General features: G+C 45.8%; 2 protein-coding genes across 2 annotated transcripts in view; one reads left to right on the plus strand and one right to left on the minus strand.

The window, feature by feature from the left end:
* Positions 1-3,510: 3,510 nt before the first annotated feature.
* On the minus strand, positions 3,511-11,770 carry LOC311224278 (E3 ubiquitin-protein ligase MSL2-like). The gene is made up of 3 exons (XM_084309194.1): positions 10,780-11,770; positions 8,481-9,949; positions 3,511-4,713 (listed from the first exon to the last, which is right to left on the minus strand). Exons 1-3 carry the CDS (start codon positions 10,919-10,921, stop codon positions 4,408-4,410), a joined length of 1,917 nt encoding a protein of 638 aa, XP_084165320.1. The 5' UTR covers positions 10,922-11,770; the 3' UTR covers positions 3,511-4,407.
* Positions 11,771-22,202: 10,432 nt separating this feature from the next.
* The window catches only part of pccb (propionyl-CoA carboxylase subunit beta), a 30,972-nt gene continuing 29,705 nt past the window's right edge, over positions 22,203-23,469 (plus strand). The window contains exons 1-2 of the mRNA XM_084309195.1: positions 22,203-22,443; positions 23,350-23,469. Coding sequence (XP_084165321.1) covers positions 22,210-22,443; positions 23,350-23,469 — 354 coding nt within the window. The 5' untranslated portion in view covers positions 22,203-22,209. The remainder of the gene's footprint in view (positions 22,444-23,349) is intronic.

The following is a 23,469-nucleotide window of genomic DNA, read 5'->3' on the forward strand; positions in this document are numbered from 1 at the left end:
CAGTGGTTAAAAGGTGATGCAGCATCTTAAACTAGCTGGACTCAGTGTCTAAGAGGTGATGCAGCATCTTAAACTAGCTGGACTCAGTGGTTAAGAGGTGATGCAGCATCTTAAACTAGCTGGACTCAGTGGTTAAGAGGTGATGCAGCATCTTAAACTAGCTGGACTCAGTGGTTAAGAGGTGATGCAGCATCTTAAACTAGCTGGACTCAGTGGTTAAAAGGTGATGCAGCATCTTAAACTAGCTGGACTCAGTGGTTAAGAGGTGATGCAGCATCTTAAACTAGCTGGACTCAGTGTCTAAGAGGTGATGATGCAGCATCTTAAACTAGCTGAACTCAGTGGTTAAGAGGTGATGATGCAGCATCTTAAACTAGCTGAACTCAGTGGTTAAGAGGTGATGATGCAGCATCTTAAACTAGCTGGACTCAGTGGTTAAGAGGTGATGATGCAGCATCTTAAACTAGCTGGACTCAGTGGTTAAGAGGTGATGATGCAGCATCTTAAACTAGCTGGACTCAGTGGCTAAGAGGTGATGCAGCATCTTAAACTAGCTGGACTCAGTGGTTAAGAGGTGATGATGCAGCATCTTAAACTAGCTGGACTCAGTGGTTAAGAGGTGATGATGCAGCATCTTAAACTAGCTGGACTCAGTGGTTAAGAGGTGATGCAGCATCTTAAACTAGCTGGACTCAGTGTCTAAGAGGTGATGCAGCATCTTAAACTAGCTGGACTCAGTGTCTAAGAGGTGATGCAGCATCTTAAACTAGCTGGACTCAGTGGTTAAGAGGTGATGATGCATCTTAAACTAGCTGGACTCAGTGGTTAAGAGGTGATGATGCAGCATCTTAAACTAGCTGGACTCAGTGGCTAAGAGGTGATGCAGCATCTTAAACTAGCTGGACTCAGTGGCTAAGAGGTGATGCAGCATCTTAAACTAGCTGGACTCAGTGGTTAAGAGGTGATGATGCAGCATCTTAAACTAGCTGGACTCAGTGGCTAAGAGGTGATGCAGCATCTTAAACTAGCTGGACTCAGTGGTTAAGAGGTGATGATGCAGCATCTTAAACTAGCTGGACTCAGTGGTTAAGAGGTGATGATGCAGCATCTTAAACTAGCTGGACTCAGTGGTTAAGAGGTGATGCAGCATCTTAAACTAGCTGGACTCAGTGGTTAAGAGGTGATGCAGCATCTTAAACTAGCTGGACTCAGTGGCTAAGAGGTGATGATGCATCTTAAACTAGCTGGACTCAGTGGTTAAGAGGTGATGCAGCATCTTAAACTAGCTGGACTCTGTGGTTAAGAGAGGTTTGATAACAAATAGGTTTGATAACGGAGTAGTAACATAGTCCGTCGTGGAAACATGAGCCTTGGGCCATTAATCAGTGTAGCTGTTTATGTTGCTGTAAGTTTGTTCTTTCCCTTCTATTTTTTTCTTTAATTATTCGTTTTTTATTATTGTTATATGGCTGTTATAAGTTTGTTGCAAATAGCAATGTTTGAAAAAAGAAGAAAAAAATTAATGCAAATGTCTATAATGCATAATGCTAATGAGAGTAATTTAGAATTATCCTTTCGACATCAGACAATTAGAGAAAAACTATTTCAAAAGCCCTAACTTTGACATTGAGATAACTCTACATTGAAATTTAGTCATTTAGCTGAACGCTTTTATCCAAAACGACTTACAAGTTCTGTACGACAAGTCAGCAGGAAGGGTACAATGTTCATCAAACAGTGTTGAAACTTGGGTACTGCAATGTTGAGTGGATAGTAGTAGACGTATTAGTATAGTAGGTAGGTAGTAATAGGCAAGGAGGATTAATTAGTGGAAGAGTGTAATATAACTCTTAATAAACAACGGCTTGGATCTGGTCCTTAAGCACAAAGGAACCTCTTTATAAACAATTAAACACATGAAAACCCCCCAGAAAACTGAAAAAGTAGAAAACTATCATTTATTTGTATGTAGTACATGTTTCCCTAATGTGGCAGTGAATGTTTCAGCAACAACAAGGTCTCTCCTGCAACATTTTTCTTTTTTTTTCTTCTTTACATAGAAAACAAAAAAACTAAATCAGGGGTTCAAGTAATGCCCAACAGAAACACATACCAAATAAACGACACACAAAAACAGACACAGACAAAAGACAGGCAGAGAGATCCACCACCCCCCTATTGTATAAAAAAAAATTATCCATCCACTAAATGTACTTCCTGGTCTCTGGTGCGAGGAGCTGATGTGATTGGTCAGTCCGAGTCCTTTCTTCTTCTACAGTCTCTTGGGTCGTTTTGGTCGCCGCCAAAAAGGCCCGCCAGGTGTATATAGATACAGCCGAGACGAGTAAACACAGACAACAGACAACACAGACCCCTCTGACGTATAGGAGGGCTATCAAGGTGCTTTAACCGAAGAGAAAACAAGGAAAAACACAAAGGACAATGATGCGGAGTCTCGGAAAAACACACAATATCAAAAATAAGTCTCTAAAGTTGGTCTCTGGTCAGTTGGAACACAACAACGGTAAAAACTTTAACAAGCAAGAGTATTATTCTGTCTCCATGACAACAACCACCACCACCTATGGCTTCGGTTTGTCTACCTTTCACACGAACAATCGCCCGGAACCCCACAAAGAAAGAAACACAACCAAATGAACGCTGTAGTTGTGTGTAGAACATCATGTTGTTACTACACGACAATTACTGCCCTGCAGAAGGATAACCACAGTAACTACGCCAACACTGAAACTGAGTGTCAACATTTCCAGCCAAGTGTGTTAGGTAGAAGAGTGGTAATGCACTTATTAAATACATATGTATTAAGTAATTTCTAGGCATAAAAGCCATGACCAATGATTTGACCTATGACCCCAATAATGCAGATACCGGACTCTGCCTTTGTATTGCCTTAAAACAAGTATATAGGTAAATGCAAAGGAAAAGTGCAATAACTAAAAATGTGCAAGTCTTCTCGGTACGAGAGAAACTCGTTTTGATTCGTTTTAATACATTCCATTTGTATTTAAGTTATATTTAAAAATGCATGTTTTTTGTTGTTGAAATAGATAGTAATTGAGAAATATTTAAGCAACCACAAAGTATTACGTTGTTGCAATATCCACTGCATCACTACACTTACTGCGCTTTGCCTTGGGTTTCGGTTGGACTACGTGGTTACTGCTTTAAAAACACCCTATTTTCTCGAGAACAGAGCAGAGATTGAACAAGGGACATTTTTGTCCGGAGATAAAAACAAGAGGATCCAGGTTAAATGTCAAGTCGTTACTACATTTGGAGCAAAACTGTAGCTACTGCCATTAGCCTTTGCAGGGCAGAATACTGTAAACAGCTGTGAGTGCGTGCGTAGAGGAGGGTCCCTCGTTATCTCTGGAGTTCAGGTCCGCGGTGCTGCTATTGCTATGGTAACCAAGAAAGGTCCTGGTTGTAATTTGGCCAATCAATCAGACTAAGTGCCTATATCCCCCCCCCCCCCCCCCTGCTGAAATTACTGTAGATCTCACCACGCAGCCCTCGGAGCCAGCCAAGTGCTGACATTATCTGCCGGCCTGTACGGCACTCATTATCAGTCATACTCATTAGTTGCTGACAGTGCTTAAAGAGTTGGAGAGAGAGAGAGAGAGAGAATTAACGAGTGAGTGAGAGAGAATCAATGTGTTAGAAACAGAAGAGAGAGAGAGAGAAATGGATGGCAAGGCATACAGTCTAGTTTGACACGAGATGGTCTTCACACCGGATCAGTCTTGAGGTTGGTTCACAACAGGAGGGTCTCTGGAGACATATACTGGGTCCGGTCACCTGAAGCTAATGCCTATACCCCGGTGAACACAAGCGTGAATCAATACTGTGAGAATGCTATGAGAGGGGGGGGGGGGGGGGGGGGGGTGTCTGTGAGATATGAACGTGTAGATATATCGTCTCAATCGCGCACAGACCGTTATCCACATCCACACTCAAAGCGGCCATCTGTCCTCATGCGCACATACTACAACAAGTATAAAACCTGGTGTGGGGGTTCCTACTGCCTCTTATTTGCATGGTCCATGAACCCGCGAGCAGCTTGTACAGTACAGAACAACCCTGGGAACCAGACCCGCGTGTGTTTTATTACCATCGAGCAACGACAGACTGGCACCCAGGCACAATACAGGAGGAGGCTTTGGCATACCCATGCTAGTCTTCCTACCCGGCGGTCTCCAACACAAAAGAGTAGATTACAGAGACAATAAAGAGCAGGACAGAACATTAGCTGCCGTTAGATCGCCCCCTACCAGTGAGGGAGGGACATGTCATTTGACAGACAAACTGATCAGTTGTCAACATTCAAATCGGCACTGAGCCGTCTTTTATGATCCATGAGATCGAGTCCCGACAACACGGTCCCCGTCAGCAGTGGAAGCCGAGCTCCAGTCCGTCCTCGTAGCCGGCGTCTCGCGGGGGGCTGGGGGACAGGAAGGCCGCGGTGACGGGAGTCCCCGTCGCCGTGGCGACGTTGAGGAGGGCGTTGCCCCGGACGCTGGTGGTGGCCGGGTTGCGGAGGGCGGCGGCCGCCGTGATGCTGGTGAGGTTGATGCCCAGCGTGAGGCGCGTCTGCTCCAGGGCCTTCTCGGGCACGGCGAAGGCCTCCAGCTTCTTCTCGCCGTTGGCCATGTAGGAGTTCTGGCAGCCGCGGCAGATGCAGTCCAGACACGCCTGCGGACGACAGCCACGGGTCACACGCACAGTCAGGGAGCGTCGCACAAATACCATGTTTATTTTAACGTATAATACAACTGATGGGGCACACAGACCCTCACCTGCACCTTTGATCACACTGCCTACTTGCTCAGATGCGTATATACAGAGTTAATTATATTGTTTACACTGCCTATTTTTTACTTTTCTACTGTACTATTATTGCCTGTATTTAGGTCTTCTACTATTACCCTACCCATACGATTTGAAATCAAATCTTGACCCAAAGAATCAGAATCCAATCTAAGATTAAGTAAAACTATAAGTAAAAGTATATTATATAATGTATTATACTAAATTATGTTATATCAAGTAAAATTTTATGGAAGAAAACATTTAAGTGTAAGGGGGTAGGGATCAATAAGCTTAGCTTCCCTCTACTCCTTTTTTGAACATGTCAACTTGCTTGTTTATAATTTATTTTTCATTATGATTGTTTTGGTTGACGGAGCTTGATATTGTGATTTGTTCGGAGGAATATGGAGAATACATGTTTAAAAATTAACTTTTTCATTCATTCAGATTCACAAAAGATGAATTCCCACCCCTAATGCTTGGATGTGAGGAACATTATAGCACATAATAAATGTGGCTAACATTTTTATAGCACACAATAAACGTGGCTAACATTATAGCACACAATAAACGTGGCTAACATTATAGTACATAATGAATGTGGGTAACATGATAGCCCATAATGAATGTGGGTAACATTATAGCCCATAATGAATGTGGGTAACATTATAGCCCATAATGAATGTGGGTAACATTATAGCCCATAATGAATGTGGGTAACATTATAGCACACAATAAACGTGGCTAACATTATAGTACATAATGAATGTGGGTAGTAAGTAACATTATAGCACACAATAAACGTGGCTAACATTATAGCACACAATGAACGTGGGTAGTAACATTATATCACACAATGAATGTGGGTAACATTATAGCACATAATTAATGTGGGTAACATTATTATAGCCCATAATTAATGTGGGTAACATTATAGCACATAATTAATGTGGGTAACATTATAGCACATTAATTAATATGGGTAACATTATAGCACATAATGAATGTGGGTAACATTATAGCACATAATGAATGTGGGTAACATTATAGCACATAATTAATGTGGGTGACATAACAGCACTATGTGAGATGTTACAATAATAGGAACAGAATACTCCCAGGCATACGTTTCACAAGCTTCTCCATCTACAGTATGTTAGAGAAATGCAGCTACTCTTGGAGGCTGATGGATGTTCTGAAGAAAATCCTTTATTGGTACAGATCTCTGCACCTTGGTGAAGTTGTAAATGGCAAATGGTGCATTTATGTAGCGCCTTTATCCAAAGCGCTTTGCAATTTTGTTCCTCACATTCACCCACACCGACGACGGCAGGGGCAACCATGCAAGGTGCCAACCTGCTCATCGGGAGCAGTTAGGGGTTATTAAGTAGGGGTTGACACACTGCCCGGGAGGAGTGGGAATCGAACCGGAAACCTTCCAATTACCAAAACGACAGCTCTACCTCCTGAGCCACGGTCGATCCAAGTTGTGATGGTTATTCTCCTGGTCTACTCTACGCTGCCTGTGCGTGGGAAGCCTCTCGGAGAGCTGTGACAGTTATTCTCCTGGTCTACACTCAGGGATGTGATTGCGCCTTAAGAAAAAAACCTGAACATTTTCTAAACTATCTTTTTTTTTTTTTTTTTATAAACACTCCATTTGAATGAATGAACACATTTTATTTGTATAGATTGAACTGTTCACAGTGAAGAGGAAGGTGGGAAAGGAAAGGGACAAAGAAAATGAATCAAATATCTCAGTGTCCCCCTAAAAAATGTAAAGGGGGGGGTCGTCTTGATCCCTCCCAAGTCATCCTGGCTCAAACACTAACGTTAGGACCTTATCTTTTCTTCTTTGCAACCAGATTGTGCAACACCTGTAACCGCCTCCTCTGGAAGTCTTGCCTACTGCGAAGGGCTGCAGTTGGACTAATGGACTCTTTTGCTTTTCTTTTGCTCGCAGGTGGATTTTGAGAATGAAGGTGGTGACATTTCTCCATCTCAGCTTCTTGGTTATGTCTAGGTTGGCTTCTGTACCTCATGCTTGAGAGTTTGATGTTTCTACAGAGCTTCACATTAACTCGACAATGCTTGCTCTCCCTTGAGTAGAGTTGAGTGGCAGACTGCTGCACTGCTTGCAAGTAACCTTCCCTGGTTAGTCAGTTTTACAAAAGCATTTTACAAATTTTTTTTTTATGAATTTCTTTATTATCATGCTTTTAGGTCCGAAAAACCGGAAATCTGGCTAAAAAAACGGAGAAATCACATCCCTGACACTACTCTGCCTGTGTGTGGGAAGCCTCTCAGGAAGCTGGGACAGTTATTCTCCTGGTCTACACTGGTCCTGTGACAGTTATTCTCCTGGTCTACACTGGTCCTGTAGGGGGGAAGCCTGTCAGAGAGCTGTGACAGTTATTCTCCTGGTCTACACTGGTCCTGTGACAGTTATTCTCCTGGTCTACACTGGTCCTGTGACAGTTATTCTCCTGGTCTACACTGGTCCTGTGACAGTTATTCTCCTGGTCTACACTGGTCCTGTAGGTGGGAAGCCTATCAGAGAGCTGGGAGAGTTATTCTCCTGGTCTACACTGGTCCTGTAGGGGGGAAGCTAGAGCCATATGGAATCCGCGATCACGGAATCGCGGACGGAATCGCGGAATTGCGCAATAAAAATGGAATCCACTATAAAAAAATAAAATAAAAAATAATTTTATTTTTTATTTTTATTTTTTTTTAACTTTTTTTTTTATGTTGTGGGACTTGTACAGCACTTTGTTCAACTTTGTCAGTGCTGTAAAGTTTAAACCTTTTAAAATCTTAGACAAACAAAACACTTTGCTTTCATGAAATATTGTAAGCCGTCATTTGAGGCTTTATAAAAGCAGCACAATGAACACAAATCTGTCAGTGCCGAGTCCAACCTCATCTTAAATAACAAACAGCATTGCTTGTTGTAGTTAACAAAGAGAGGCAGAGTTGATTTTGCAAAAATATATATAATTTTTTTTTTTTTAATAATAATAAAATTTTATTTTCATATTCAAATCCCATGCCCATCGAACGAAGCTTCAAAGTATTTAAGACAGCCCTATTAAATGGACTGTTATATCTTATTAAATTGTGGACATTTATTCATTCCCACTTATTAGACACTATTTCTGATGGTAAAATGAGCGTACAAAGCAAAATACAGAATTCTGAAATATTAAAACGGAAAAAACGGAATTTGGAAAAAAATAAAATGGAATTTGGAAAAAAATAAAACGGATTTCATATGGCTCTAGGGGAAGCCTATCAGAGAGCTGGGACAGTTATTCTCCTGGTCTACACTGGTCCTGTAGGTGGGAAGCCTATCAGAGAGCTGGGAGAGTTATTCTCCTGGTCTACACTGGTCCTGTAGGGGGGAAGCCTGTCAGAGAGCTGTGACAGTTATTCTCCTGGTCTACACTGGTCCTGTGACAGTTATTCTCCTGGTCTACACTGGTCCTGTGACAGTTATTCTCCTGGTCTACACTGGTCCTGTGACAGTTATTCTCCTGGTCTACACTGATCCTGTGACAGTTATTCTCCTGGTCTACACTGGTCCTGTGACAGTTATTCTCCTGGTCTACACTGGTCCTGTAGGTGGGAAGCCTCTCGGAGCATCTCACCTTGCGGTTAGAGTAGCAGGGACAGCGCTGGCCCCGGCACGTCAACACAGAGGGGTTCTGGGTCGCCCTGCCGCACTTGCAGCCCTTCTTCTCCACGGGCTTCTTGTAGACGGGCTTGGCCGGGCTGGGGGGCAGCAGGCAGCCGGACAGCAGGCGGTGGTGGTCTCTGCCACCGCGGTCCTTGGCCTTGGGGCCCCCTCCTCCGCCCCGGGGCTTGGCGTGGGGCCTCTTGACCCCCTGCTGCTCCGGGTGCTTCTTCACACCTTTGCCGCCGGGGTTGAGGGCGGCGGGAGGCCGGCAGGGCTTGGGATGCCCCCCGTTGGAGACGGAAGAGTACGTGTGCACGGGTAGGGTCGGCGACGGGGCGGGGCGCTGCGCGTACTGCGCGTGGTGGTGGGAGGAGGGCGCGGGGGCCCGGGAGTGCGACACGGGGCCCTGCAGGATGGAGGCCAGGGGGAGGGGCTTCACCCGTTCCCGGTCGCTCTCGGAGCGAGAGCGCTTGCGGTGGAGGCGGACGGGCGGCGGCTTGGGGGCCGGGGGGGGAGGGGGTTCCGAGGAGGAGGAGATATGTGTGTAAGCGCCGTGGCGAGGCGCCACGTGAGTCCTGTCCAACGGGACCTGTGTGTAGTTGTGTGCCCGGTCCAGCTGGATGTACGTGTGTGCGCGCGCTCGGTCCAAGTGTGTCGTGTGCGCGTGACCGTGAGTCCTATCCGGCTGCGTGTGAGGAGAGTCTCGACCGGGCTGGAGGGGGTCGAGGGTCTGCAGCACCTCCTCCACGCTGAGGAGCAGCACCTCCCCCTCCTCCAGCTCCCGGGTGCCAGACCCGCCCTCCCTGAGTGAGCACACGGCAGTCTGAACCTGGGCTTGTTGGCCAACGGCCAGAGCCAGCTCCAGCCCGGGGCAACCGGCCACGGACGCAGACAGAACCTCCAGCGGCTGCTGCTCCTCGACCACCTCGCACACCTCCAGCTCCGGGGAGGAGGGAGCCAGGTCCTCCAGTATTGTTCCGTTACACTCCGGGGGGCCGTTGGAGCAGGGGGGGATAGGGGAGGGGGCGTGGGCGTTGGCCAAAGAAGACTCCGCGGGGACAGGCGCCGGCGCCGGGGTGAGGGGCTGCGAGGCGGGAGAGTCCACCACCACCACCTCCTCCTCCAACAGCAGCAGACTCGGCTCCTCCGTCTCCATCACCGGAATTGACCCCAGCACCTCCTCCAGCAGGGCTATGACCTCCGGAGACCCGCCCACGTGGCTGCTGATTGGCTTCAGCAGCGGGGAGTGAGTGACGTACAGGCAGAGCTGCAGATAGCACTGGACCAGCACAGAGAGCTGCTTGTTCTCCTGGAAGCAGGCGTAGTCCTTGCACCAGCTGCACGAGGGCTTCAGCTGCATCCTCTGGCCCTTGCAGCCCGAGCAGACGTAGTGTTGACAGGACGAGTTGGTGGGCGCCACGGGGTCCTGGAGCAGTTTACCTGCGACAAACACAGAGGGTAGACGGAGAGATTAATCCAGCTATCTGTGAACACATCCAACAGGGGTTTGCTACTAGGGGGCACAACTCATTGCCGACCAGCCGTTTCAACCAGATTGGGTTTATTAAATCGGTAGGCCTCATCCTTCTTGGATCACGTCAAATCATCCGCTACAATTACGCTTTTGTCGGTTGTGTGACAAGTACAATGAGAGCTCTGTGCCGCTAATCAAATTGGCACCAAATGTGTTACTCGTGGCTCCTGTAGTAAAACTGAACAACGGGGAGCAGTCTGTCGGAGGAGCACTGCTGCTGTCATGACAAAGCAGAGGGAGCTCATTCTCGCTTAGCAACGCAGGAGGCCAGCTGCTGCCGCGGCTCAGCCTCGCGGTTGCCAAGGAGTCGAGCAGCACGACGGTGGCGAAGATGATGACAAACCGTATCAACGGTGGCGCGCGCGCACGCACAAAAACACGTACACGTGAAATAAGAACATCGATGACCATGTTCATCAAAGTGGTATGAGAAACATGGTTAATGTTCACACCGCGGCTGCATCATGAATGAATGAAAACTTTATTTTAACAGATTGCAGAATGGGTACAATACAGTACGGCTCAATACACACAATTGTTAAGGGGATGCAGACGTGAGAAAGACGTTCGTCTTGTTTACATCAGGGTCCCCCATTTTCAAATCATAGTGATCACTGATCATTGATCATCATCATATTGACAACAGCTGCATGAAAACAACAACAATCAGTTGCACCATAAAAACACCACACTAAGTGATCACAGCTTTGAGGCTGGGTGTATGCTGCTTACTCACCGCAGACGAGGCAGGAGAGAGACTGGCGGAAGAACGGCAGCAGCTTGTACATCTCCGCGAAGCTGTGGGGCTGCCGCGGGTCACACTGCAGCACCGCCCGGCTGGCGGACACGTACAGCGCGGTGGCGTTCACCGGGTTCATGTCGGAGCCGTCTCCCTGCAGCCTCCTCGGGGGGGAAACAGCCAGGCCCGGCCGGCCACTCGCTTCTTAGACCGGGCTGCCCGGGTTAGACCCGGTTCAAAATATCCGTTCTCTCACGGATCAGAGTCGGACCCTTGTGTGTCAATGAGCAGCACGGATCAATAACTGATCAACCGAAGGAGCGAACATGGTGCATGATCAATAGAAGCGCAAACACATTATAGCTCGGCACATAGCTAGTAGCGACGTTAGCATCACCAGCTTGTGTGTAGTGTTAGTAACTAGTTACTAGTTTCGCCCACCAACAACAACGACGTTTTATTCTGTTACACTGGCGTTTCTGTTAGCTTGTTGGGAGAGAACCTTTAGCTAGCTTAAATCAAACGGCCCATAGTCACAGTTGTAGCTTTAGCTTTAGGCTAACGTTAGCTTGTTGCAATATCAACCAAACCCCCCCTGGTTGTTTGATTTGTTAGCTAGCTACTAGCTAACGCTAGCTAGCTTATTCGACATCCACAACACGTCTCTTCGTCGATGTCCGGCACGATAATCAGCTGCAGCTACGAGAGTAAAACACCATTAGTGCGCGATCCCACGCGCGCTCTTGATGTAAACAAAGCTAAACACCTAGCATAGCTGTTAGCCACTGTTAGCCGTTAGAGATAGCTGCTGTTGAATCGTCCCTTAAGTCCCGCAGACTTTCAACCGTTGCGCGCTCTTGTAGGAATATAATAACGCTAAACTGTTCAGTACAATTATCCTACGTTTTCGGTACCTTTTACTGTGATACTTTATGGACGTTTGTCGAAACATAGCTAGCTATCCGAATTGCAAACGCATCAATCATTTGATTTTCCTCCTTTTTCCTCATCAACCCACTCCGGGTAGTCACGCGAGATCTGTATCAGTTACCTTGGTTACCGTGTGTTTGATAGGGCGCGCATCTCGCGCGATCCAAACATGTCCCCTCGTTTACTTCCCTCCCAGCTGACCAAAGTCTCCATATAGACGAGACAAATTATAAATAATAACAAATCTATACGAGGCCAACCTAATAAATGGCACGAAACAAGAGTCCATTATGATGAATTGAAAATGGGGGACCCTGATGTAAACAAGACGAAAGTCTTTCTCTAGTCTGCATCCCCTTAACAATTGTGTGTATTGAGCTGTACTGTACTGTACCCATTCTGCAATCTGTTAATAAAGTTTTCAATCAATCAATCAAACCACTGGCCCCAGGGACCGCTATCATAAACAGAAACATTACAAATATATATATATATTGTACTTCTGAATTGTACTTTATATTGTATTGTAACTCAGTTAAAAAAAATTCGACTCTGTATTGTATATTGTACTGTATATATGTATATTGAACACTTTTGTTTTGAACACTTTTGTTTACACTTGTTGTTACGTACTTCTATTTTGACTTATCTATTTTATTTTTTATCTAGCACACTCTCAGGAGCAGAACAGGAAAAAGCATTTCATATAAAAGTATTCTGTATTTTTGTATGACAACTCATAAAGAAACTTGAAACTTGATATAATTATGTCTCACTATTCCAAGAAACATGGGACGTGTAGTTCACTTGAGTGTGACATTCAGAAAACATCCGCCCCGCCTGCCTGTATATTTTACCCAACGGAGTTTCACTTCCGTGTTCGGTTTGCGTGATCTGATTGGCCACTGACGTTTTTTTCAGCGCCAATCGCATTACTCCTAACAAACTGGTTAAGCTTGGCAACTCTTTCGAAGTCGCTCTCTTTCGAAGTTGGTTACGGTTAGGGTTAGTTGGTTAGGGTTAAGGTTAGGGTTAGTTGGTTATGGTTAGGGTTAAGGTTAGGGTTAGTTGGTTAAGGTTAGGGTTAAGGTTAGGGTTAAGGGTTAGGGTAACAGCCTGCTGGCGCGATTGTTAGGAGTAATGCGATTGGCGCTGGAAAGTGGCCAATCAGATTGCGCAAACCGAATGCGGAAGTGAAACTCTGTTGGGTAAAATATACACGCGCCACGCCTACATGTCCCTTCCGCGTCTATACTTTCCACAACAAACTCGTGTTTCCGGGTTCCCGATTTTTTTTTAAGTCTTATTAAGGCCTGATTAAACTTCAGTCAATTGATCATATGCTTATGCTTATACACACCGGATGTTAATGTTAGAGTTGCAGGCCTTCGTTGTAATGGTGCATTATATTCTAGAAGGTTGTAGAATACACTAGTATATACTAACAGACTGCTGTTATGTTCCAGAATGATCTTCCTACCCAGCATGACTACTAGTATTTTCGGGATATTTCTAAGTGACCCAGAGCAGTCGAGCGATGAGCCCAGAATATTCCAGATTGTTCTTAGTGTCAATGATATATTCTTGTCTCCACGGAGACCAGAGGTCTGAAAATATAATGCATTACGAATCATATTATACACATTATGCCTTGGTGTAGCCGGCATGCATATCATCTGCTACTTTTGTTGAGCCCGGATAAAGTCATTCTAATACTGATATACACAGAGAAAGAGAGAGATGAGAAGGCTTATCTGTTGATAGACAGTGTTTCGCTCTGCCATGGGGGTTCTGCTCCATGTAGATTCCAGTATTCCTCGGCTTCTTTAGGCGTGTGTAATCCTAACCTACGGCCGTCACTGCCCACAATCGATAATAGCGCTGGGTATACTAGCCTTGGTTTGAGGCCAGACTTGAACAATTTCTGCATCACCTCCTTGTAGGGGAAACGCTGAGCGATGGCCTCTTTGCAAAGATCCTCGTAGATAAATATTGGGTTTTCACCATGTTTCAGCTTTCCCCTTTGGTTGCGAGCAATTTTGATGATGTCATCTCTTATTGCCGTCTTGCGCAGAGTAACAATGATGACTCTTGGTCCGTTGCTTCTTTGATCCCGAGTACCGATTCTGTAAGCTTGGTCCACTATCGGCTCTGTGTTTAGAAAGTTGTTACCCAAAATCTCTGATAGCACTGTTGGAAACTTGTCGTCTGCGCAATTGACTGATTCATCTAGTCCTACAATGCGGATGTTATTTCGCTTGTAGTAGCGTTGGGTTTCGAGTAGCCTCTCCATCGCTTCATCTTTAACTTCTTGTATTTTCCTCCGGCATGCCTCTTCCACCCTTTTTATCTCCTTTGTTACCTCTGTCAAACCAACGTTGATGATGTTCTCGTTCTCTTTGACTGCCCGTGTAATTTCTGTCACCGTATTCTCCACTGTCGTGATTCGCATGGACTGTACAGCGACCGCTCTCATAACCTCTTCGAGTTTAGCATCGATGTGTTCGAATTTAGTATCGATGTGTGCAACGTGTAATTTGAAAGCGACCATCTGTTCTTTCATCAGGATAGTCAGTGAGTTGAAGTCGGGTTGTGTAATTGCACTGCTTGTGTCAGTTGATGTTATGGGTGCAGTGAGGGATCCGATGGATTTGTTTGCTATTATCTTCTCAAAATCACCTGCTTTATCTCTCACAGTACTTTTTCCTGTCGTTCCTGTTATGTTGTCATCTATTGTCTCCCTCTCGGGGCCAGTAGTCGTTGGTCCCGGTGTATTCTCCTCTATATTCCCCACGTCGGGGCTTGTCACCGACGGATCTGCCGCAGCGTCGCCTGTTATTTTTCTTGAACGTGTTTCAATCTGCGCCGTTGGAATTGCTGTTTCTTGTTTCTTTCCACTCTTTTTCTTATCCTTATCCATGTTGTCTTTTGATATAGTTAGTAGAAGGTCTTATCAATACATACGATGTGGTTTAATCTCTTTTGGTATAGTCCAAATAAGGTTTTTAAACTAAATTAACGTTAACGGGAGCGGAGCTATAACCAAATGCGTGCGCTACATATTGCAGCTAAACCGGAAGTCAATAACACCACCTTATGCATACTGCACCTTATGTGAATACTGTGATACTGTGAATACTGTATATTTCAGTTGGTTAGATAGTCAATTCTATTGACTTATTTGTTTACACTGCTTGTGTTGTTTTCACTACCTGTGTACCCCCCCCCCCCCATGCTGCTATGATGCCTGAATTACCCCAAGGGGATCAATAAAGGAATATCTTATCTGTGGATAAGTGGATAAATTAATTAACGTTACAGAAAAAAAAGAAGTATCCAAGAGATTCAACCCAGGGACCATATGGGCACAGGCAGGGGACTAACCAGTTGAGCTATACAAGCTGTCATGAATTGTTATTATAAAATACAATATTATAAAATCCTGTCAGGAAGCGTGCCTCAAAGCATGAATGAACCGGCATTTACCGGCATTTCTAAGCACTTTAAACTTACCAGAACTTTAGCGCACATAAAGTCACGCGGAAACAGCTGTTCTTGGAGGCAGTACTGTGATACGCATTTGCATTTCAGCGTCCTGCTACGCTCATAGCGAGGGGGGCGTACTAGCGTAGGTCAGTGGCCAATCAGAGCGCAAAACGGGAACCCGGAAACACGAGTTTGTTGTGGAAAGTATAGACGCGTCCCTTCCTTGTGATTGGTTATACTTATGTAGACACCTGAAAAGGTATGACTATTATTCAATGTGTCTAACGCTAATCTTTTGCATTCCCTGTGTTCACGAGGACGTTGTGTAACCGGCTGACCGCTCATCCCTACCCTGACATTGACACTTAACTTGCTGCTCTCTTTGATTCTCCCTATCCCAACATTGACACTTCATGGTGGGACAGGATACAGGTGCCGCCAGGGGCGCTGGTGGTCACGTTGGGCAGGGAGACACAGGTGAAGAAGAATGGGTTCAGAGCGCGGTGCCGAGGGAGGGGCTTCCTCTTCAGCGTTTTCGACAGAGGGAGGAGGACGCACGGAACGGGAGCTCCGGAGATTCAGCACGCGAGGGATAAACTCAGTTACAAAGCGGGTTATCCTAGAAGTATGCGGTAGCTTAGCGCTTGGTTAATGCGGAAGCGACATTGTGAATGAACCAGCAGGCAAGCGATTGCCGAAGACCAGGTGGTAGATATTGTCCACCTTGCCTTAGCTGTGTATAGGCGTTATGACAGGGGGTTCACCACGACCCACAGCTTAGCTTTGTTGCGGCTACGTGGCGTAGTGAGCAAGGCGCTCGCCACGAATGACGGAGACGCTGGGCTTGCCTGTTCGAGCCCAGCGCTCCACATTGCTTTCAGTTTAGCTGGTCGTTCATACTAATACACATTGGCCGTATTAGGGGGTGGGAAACTGATGGGTGGGGATCGGGCGTTGTGGACAGCGACTCCTACAGGTCGGTTGGTGCGCCTGCGCAGTAGAATCAGGAAGTGTCGGGGGCAGCGTGAGCCTCCCACGCGTTACTCCTCGCCACTGAGAGATCGAGCTGCGCAGGTGAAAAGATGCGACTGCTGTTACCTCAAGTACCGGAGGGGACTTGTGCTATGTATGACTTAGTCCACATTGCAGCCGGCTTGTGGGAGGCAAGAAACAGCGTTCGTGACAGGGGAGGGTTGAATTGGATGATACGAAATTGGGATGGGAGAAAATATAGAAAATGGGAGAAAAAGTGGATCAAAAAAAGCTTTGTTTAGGCTAGCACCACAGTTTAGCCCGCGTGTCGGCCCACCCCTTCAGCCCAGCAGCGGACGTCACTACACTGCACGCTCCTCCAGCCCCTCCAAGCCGTTACCCCAGCAGTCACCTGCCCAGCGTCTACCCCGCCCCGCGGCCTGTTATCGCGGGATCTCCCGACGGCCATCTTACCACCCGGACGGTTGGTGGTGAGAGCAGGCCCACCATCTTGGATAAGTACAGCGGCGCTCCGAGTGCTGAAACTTTATCGGTATACATTTCCACTGTGTGGCGCAGGCTCTCTAAGGGCGAAGATAAACGGTGCTTTGAACTAACGCTGGCAGCAGTGTCTAGGGGCGCCCCGACCATTTATTGTTTTGGGGAAAAAGCCGGCTTTAGATAAGACTTTTATTTGCTAACGTGGGCCCACTGTTAATTTCTTTTGAGTGTGATAATGATGTGTGGTTCCTTATAAAATTCCCATTGAACTCCTTTACTTCTTACCTTGTTCTCCACCTACCGCAAAGCGGAGCAGTAGATAACCCTTAAATGGAAGAGGTTCTTACTGTGTCTGTAATATAGAGTGAGAGCACTAGGTGCCCAGTGTGGAAGTAGCCTTGATAGGTATGCGATAATGTGTAACATGCTAAGCCGTCAGTAAAGGAGACGTAAATGGGAGCACTGTGTGTGTGTCTTTAATGTGCATTCTGTCTAACCCTTTTCTCTCCGGGTAATGCTCATTATTGTTTAACCCTTTCCCCACCCCCTGCCTATAGTTCATTGTAAAAGGTCTCCACTCGTCATTAAGGAAGAGTACTGCTTTGGGGAGCGAATATATCATCCATCTTACTGCCATCGGGTGTGGGAGGGCTCAGGAAGTATTAGGGGAAGTGTGGGTGTGTGGGGAGCTACTGCTGATCGCCCTGGAGGGCAAGAAGGACCAGCGTACCATTCCTAGGTCAGTGAATCCTAGGCCCCATCCACTCCTGCTGCCCGACCTCCACTTCAACATTCCTGGCCTACAGTCGGGGACCCAGCTGGACTCAGCTCTGCTGCGTTCTCGCTACCAGGTGGCCGTGTACAACCACTCCCATAAAGCAGGGATAATCCACCCTGCTACAAGGGGTTTTACGATCTCGCGATTGGCCTATACTCCTGTGCTGGGTGCTTGAGACATGATCCAAAACGTAATGTCAAGGCTATAATAATAATAATAATAATAATTAGTCAAGGCTCTCATCAACATTCATTAATTTTCTCCCCGAGCTCTCCTCCTGGCTCGCTGATAACAAACTATCATTAACACCTGGGTAAAACAGAGTCCATTCTCTTCGGTTCAAATAACAAACTCAGCAAGACGACGGCTTCTCAGTTACATTGTCACAAGGAAAGATGAAATTACATACCTAGGTTCCATCCTAGAGGCAAATCTTTCCTGTGACAAAATGGCATCCAATGTAATAAAAAAAAGTCAACCAACAAACTCGATTCTTGTACCGGATCTCCTCTCTGGTAAACAAGAATACCCTGAAGACTCTGGCAGGAGCACTCATTCAAGGGTACTACGACTACCAAAGCACCTCAAATGCGCTAAAAACTAAATTACAAACATCACAAAACAAACTGGTCAGACTACTGCTTGACCTTACTCCTAGAACCCACCTCACCCCTGCCCACTTTGACAACCTAGGATGGCTTAGAGTAGACGACAGAGTACAGCAACTTGCAATGGGCCTGGTCTACAAGATACACTACACGACTAAGGTACCCATGTACATGTCAAAATACTTCCCAAAGGTCAGTGAATACCATGACCACAACACCAGAGGGAGCTCCACAAATCATGTTAAACCCATATTCGGCTCAAACAAGGGACTAAACACGTTTCACAATTATGCCACAACAATGTGGAACGCCCTACCCAAAGCTGTAAAGGAATGTGAATCACTACCCACTTTCAAAACCACTCTCAAGGAGCACCTACGGGAGACTGCAATTCGAAACTGGCCCCTGTAAATATCCTAACGCAACCCCCTCCAATGTACAATAAATGTCCTATTAAACCCAATAATACACAAGACCCTCTTCTTGGGACCAAGTAAGGTTTCGTCGATAATCCAATGTACAGTTACCCCCCCTCCCCCACCCCACCTACCCAAACCCCCCTCCACCCCACCTACTAACCTCCTACCTACCAACCTCCTCCAATGTACAGTTTTTTCGTCAAATGTATACTCAATTTTTTAGACTATTTTTGAAAGACGAAAGTCTTTCTCTGGTCTGATTGATTGATTGATTGATTGAAAACTTTATTAACAGATTGCAGAATGAGTACAATACAGTACAGCTCAATACACACAATTGTTAAGGGGATGCAGACCAGAGAAAGACTTTCGTCTTGTTTACATCAGGGTCCCCCATTTTCAATTCATCCCCTTAAAAATTGTGTGTATTGAGCTGTACTGTATTGTACCCATTCTGCAATCTGTTAATAAAAATGTCAATCAATCAATCAATCACTCTCCATGAGCTCAATTTAACACGGAAGTGCAGTAATAGACCACCGCAACATTTCTGGTAATTTGAGCTCATGGGAGAGGCGGGTGGGGTACAATACAAATCGATCTGCACTTTCTTGGCCGACTTGGGGTTGGTCTCTCCGTGTTCAGCAGACTCAGGCATAACGCATAATACAAAGTCTATTGGATCATGTCTCCAGCACCCCCACAGCCGTAGCTACAACAACAACCACTTACGCCAAGGCTCTTTGATTGATTGATTGAAAACTTTATTAACAGATTGCAGAATGGGTACAATACAGTACAGCTCAATATACACACAATTGTTAAGGGGATGCAGACCAGAGAAAGACTTTCGTCTTGTTTACATCAGGGTCCCCCATTTTCAATTCATCAGGACATATATGACATACATGACATACAGATAGATAGTACTGCTACATCTATACATTTATGACATACCAGATTTGCAAATACAGTACTGTTTGTGATACAAAAAGAGTCCAGAAAAGGGAGTATATACATTTGACGTAAAAACTGTGCATAGGAGGAGGTTGTTGGGTGGGGTTGTGTGGGGGGGGGGGTTGGGTAGGGAGGGGTTGGGGGGAGAAACACTGTACAACTGTACAAGCAAAACTGTACATTGGGATATTGACAACCATACTAGGTAATTTACATTGGAGGGGGTTGGGGGGGGGGGGGGGGGGAACACTGTACAAACAAGCAAAACTGTACATTGGAATATTGACAAAACCATACTAGGTACATTTCTGTACATTGGAGGGGGTTGGGTTAGGACATTTACAGGGGCCAGTTTCGAATTGCAGTCTCCCGTAGGTGTTCCTTGAGAGTGGTTTTGAAAGTGGGTAGTGATTCACATTCCTTTACAGCTTTGGGTAGGGCGTTCCACATTGATGTGGCATTTAGAGCAATCTGCTCTAAAATTCGTTCATTAATTTTATCCCTGTGCGCTCTCCCGCGTCTATACTTTCCGTAGCCGCATTTCTGGCAAGACGCTCTCTGATTGGCCGATGCCTGTTTCTACTCTGGTTAAGCTTAGGCACTCTTTCGAAGTTGGTTAAGGTTAGAGTTTGTCTTAGGCTGCGGTTAGACTGACTGATGTTTTCGTTTCGTTTTGAAGATGAGTTTCGCTTTTCCAGGTCGCAACGTAGTGGCAGCCGAGTTAGACATTCGTTTTGCAACCTGAGCACAGTGATGTAGTACAATGCCAAAGCAGTAGGTGGCAGTAGGTGGTGAACATGAAGGCAATTTTCAACCAATCAGAACTTGAATGAGGACACTCCACATCCTGTTCAAAATCTCAAAAGCCACCATCTTTAAATGCCTCCGCGAGCCATTTTAGCCAATGAAGCATTATTTTTCAGCAAGAAATAAAGTGCAATAAACAAAAACGGATACATTCACTGTGTGTTCTGCCTCATTTGTTGATGATTTGTTGATGAAACAAAACTAACATCAACACAAGTGACCACCAAGAGCGGATAGTTTAGTCTCAAAAAAGATCGCCGATGCTAACGTGAATGGAATATGCCATTATAACAGTATAGCATTGTGGCTAGTAGCAGCTAACGTTAGCTCACGTCAGTTAGCCAGCCAGCACCAAACTGATATCGGGAGCTATCAGTAGCTAGATAACATTAGAGACAACGCCTCATGTATTAAACAAAAGTGAATAGATGACTGGGCCATTTTGTTTAATGCTTGTTATGTTGAAAGAGGGGCTCTGAGCTAACAGGGTCTGGTAGCTAACGTTAGCTCACGTTAGCCAGCTGCTCATGCAATCGTTAATGCTAGCAGAATGAATGGATGTAAACTTTATTTAACATATTGCAGAATGGGTACAATACAATACGGCTCAATACAAACAATTGTTAAGGGAATGCAGACTGTTGTAGCTTGGACTGGGGTCCTTATAACAATAACTTGACAACACATGGTAGCTGCAGCTATTTGGGACAGCTCTGTTGTCACCGGACGTTGGTGAGGGCACGCAGATGTCGGTATCTACTGCCCATGGGCGTTGAGCAACAACGGCTCCGCGCAGATTACACAACACGTTGTCGGCGAGTTTTGGCGAGGAAAACACCTTTTCAGCGTTCCCGCTAGGGCAACCCGTTTTCCTGCCAAAACGGCATTTCTATTGTAATGGGAAATATTAAAGGACTAAACGATGAGCCGTTTACAAATCATTCTGAGTCATTATTAATAATAATAGGAACGTTTATTTCACCGTGGCCACAATGAAAGGACAGTTTACAGTCAGAGACAACATGTTAACACAGTAGCGTCTACGCCATAAACTGACCCAGAGCGCTGTTCACACGTATGTTAAATACACAGTTGTCAGACGTAACATAATATCAGATATGATGATGAAAATGGCCCAGTTAGGAGAATCAACCTTGGCTAGGCGGTGCCATTGTTGATGTTCCCAACCGGAATGTTAAACAATCTTGCTAGGCTGGGGAGAAGATTTAAAGAGACAGTAGTGTCTGCCATATCTGAGCACATTATATAGCTGGTCAAAGTGTACCAGTCAAGCTGTCTAATGACATGATAATATATTCCACGACACTATTTAACAGGGACAGCAAACGTATTCAAAACAGCAACAAAACAAAAACAAAAACAGTCTGTGTAACTGTGTATAGCCGCTCTCCCGCGTCTATACTTTCCGTAGCCGCATTTCTGGCAGATGCTCTCTGATTGGCCACTGTTGCCCAATCGCGTGACGAGCTGTGTCTTTGCCCATTTCCGCGTCGAACAGCCTGCAAACTACCTGGCGTTCTATCGCCATGCTCTAAGACAAGCTCTAACCTTAACCAACTTCGAAAGAGTGCCTAAGCTTAACCAGTGTAGAAACAGGCGTCGGCCAATCAGAGAGCGTCTTGCCAGAAATGCGGCTACGGAAAGTATAGACGCCGCTTTCCCCCCTCCCTATCGAGTTCCATGTAACGCGGAAGTGTAGTTCCATGTAACGCGGAAGTGTAGTTCCATGTAACGCGGAAGTGTAGTTCCATGTAACGCGGAAGTGTAGTCCACTAACTTCACTTGAGTGTGACATTCAGAAAACACTGGGAAGCGAGTTCGCCGTCCATGTTCCGCCCCGCCTACCACGTCCCTCCCTTGTGATTGGTTGTAAGGGTGTTTTACGATCTCGCGATTGGCCTATACTCCCGTCCTTCAGCCATCGCCTCCTTCCTTCTGGGCTTCAGCAATGGCGGCGTTCACTGTCGTTCGAAGCAGCTGCGGGCTGATAAACGGGCTGAGGACCTCTTTTAGAAGTTTGGCACATTTAAAACACGCCGCTGCGGCCACACAGACGGGTCTGCAGCCCCGGTGCCGGTGGTACTCCGCCGGCCACCTGTCCGTTCAGGAGCGGATCGACCACAAACGGAAAGCGGCGCTCTTAGGGGGAGGTCAGCACCGGATTGATGCCCAGCACAAAAAGGTAACGTTATCTAACAACAAACAAACACGCAAAAACTGACAGACATGATGCACCTGTACCTGTACTGTACCCATTCTGCAATCTGTTAAATAAAGTTTTCATCCATTCACACCGGTTATTAGTTTGATACGCCAGTTCTGTTAGTACTATTATAGCCGTTCTGTTGCTGCATGGGACCATTAGCTGTTTCTGTTCGTCCGGACCTCTGGTCTACTGTCTGGGGTCAGTGGTAGTTGAAGATTAATATAATATAAGTACTTTATTAATCCCGAGGGAAATTCAGCACCTTAGGGGGACCCTGATGGAAACAAGACAAACGTCTTTCTCAGGTCTGCATCCCCTTAACAATGGACCTGTCTCAAAATAAGGGGATGCAGACCTGAGAAAGACGTTTGTCTTGTTTCCATCAGGGTCCCCCTAAGGTGCTGAATTTCCCTCGGGATTAATAAAGTACTTATATTATATTCTATTAATCTGTTGTACAGTTCAGTGTATTGAGCCGTACTGTATTGTACCCATTCTGCAATCTGTTAAATAAAGTTTTCATTCATTCATTCATTCATTCATTCACCACAGATTGGCACACAATAAACATTTAGGTAGTAAAAAATAAGAATATACAGTCAAAGATATACATTCTAAAATATACAGTAAAATGTACAGGAAGATATACAAGGAAGGTATAGGTATAACGGACCCCACCGTTCACTAGAGGTTAATGGTAACGACGAGGGTGATAGACTGGTGGGTATACATTTCATAACATTGACCTATTTCCCCCTCAAGTCAAACACCCCCACAGGGATAATACAGGTTCTGTTACTTACTTTTCTTATTGGCGCTCTGTGTTTCAACTATACCTGTACCTGTGGCATTATATAAACATTGTACATATCTGTCTCACAGGGTAAGCTGACGGCCAGGGAGCGGGTGGAGCTGCTTCTGGACCGCGACTCCTTCGTCGAGTATGACACGTTTGTGGAGCACCGCTGCTCTGACTTTGGGATGGAGCAGGACCGCAACAAG

The sequence above is a fragment of the Notolepis coatsorum genome, assembly GCF_963971535.1.
Source record: "Notolepis coatsorum genome assembly, chromosome: 2".
Taxonomy (NCBI): domain Eukaryota; kingdom Metazoa; phylum Chordata; class Actinopteri; order Aulopiformes; family Paralepididae; genus Notolepis; species Notolepis coatsorum.

Coding starts and splice junctions, on each gene's coding strand:
- LOC311224278 (XM_084309194.1), bottom strand. CDS start 10,921: ATGAACCCGGTGAACGCCACCGCGCTGTACGTGTCCGCCAGCCGGGCG. Junction 9,950..10,779: donor TCTCTCCTGCCTCGTCTGCG/GTGAGTAAGCAG, acceptor TGTTTGTCGCAG/GTAAACTGCTCCAGGACCCC. Junction 4,714..8,480: donor CCTGCTACTCTAACCGCAAG/GTGAGATGCTCC, acceptor TGTCGTCCGCAG/GCGTGTCTGGACTGCATCTG.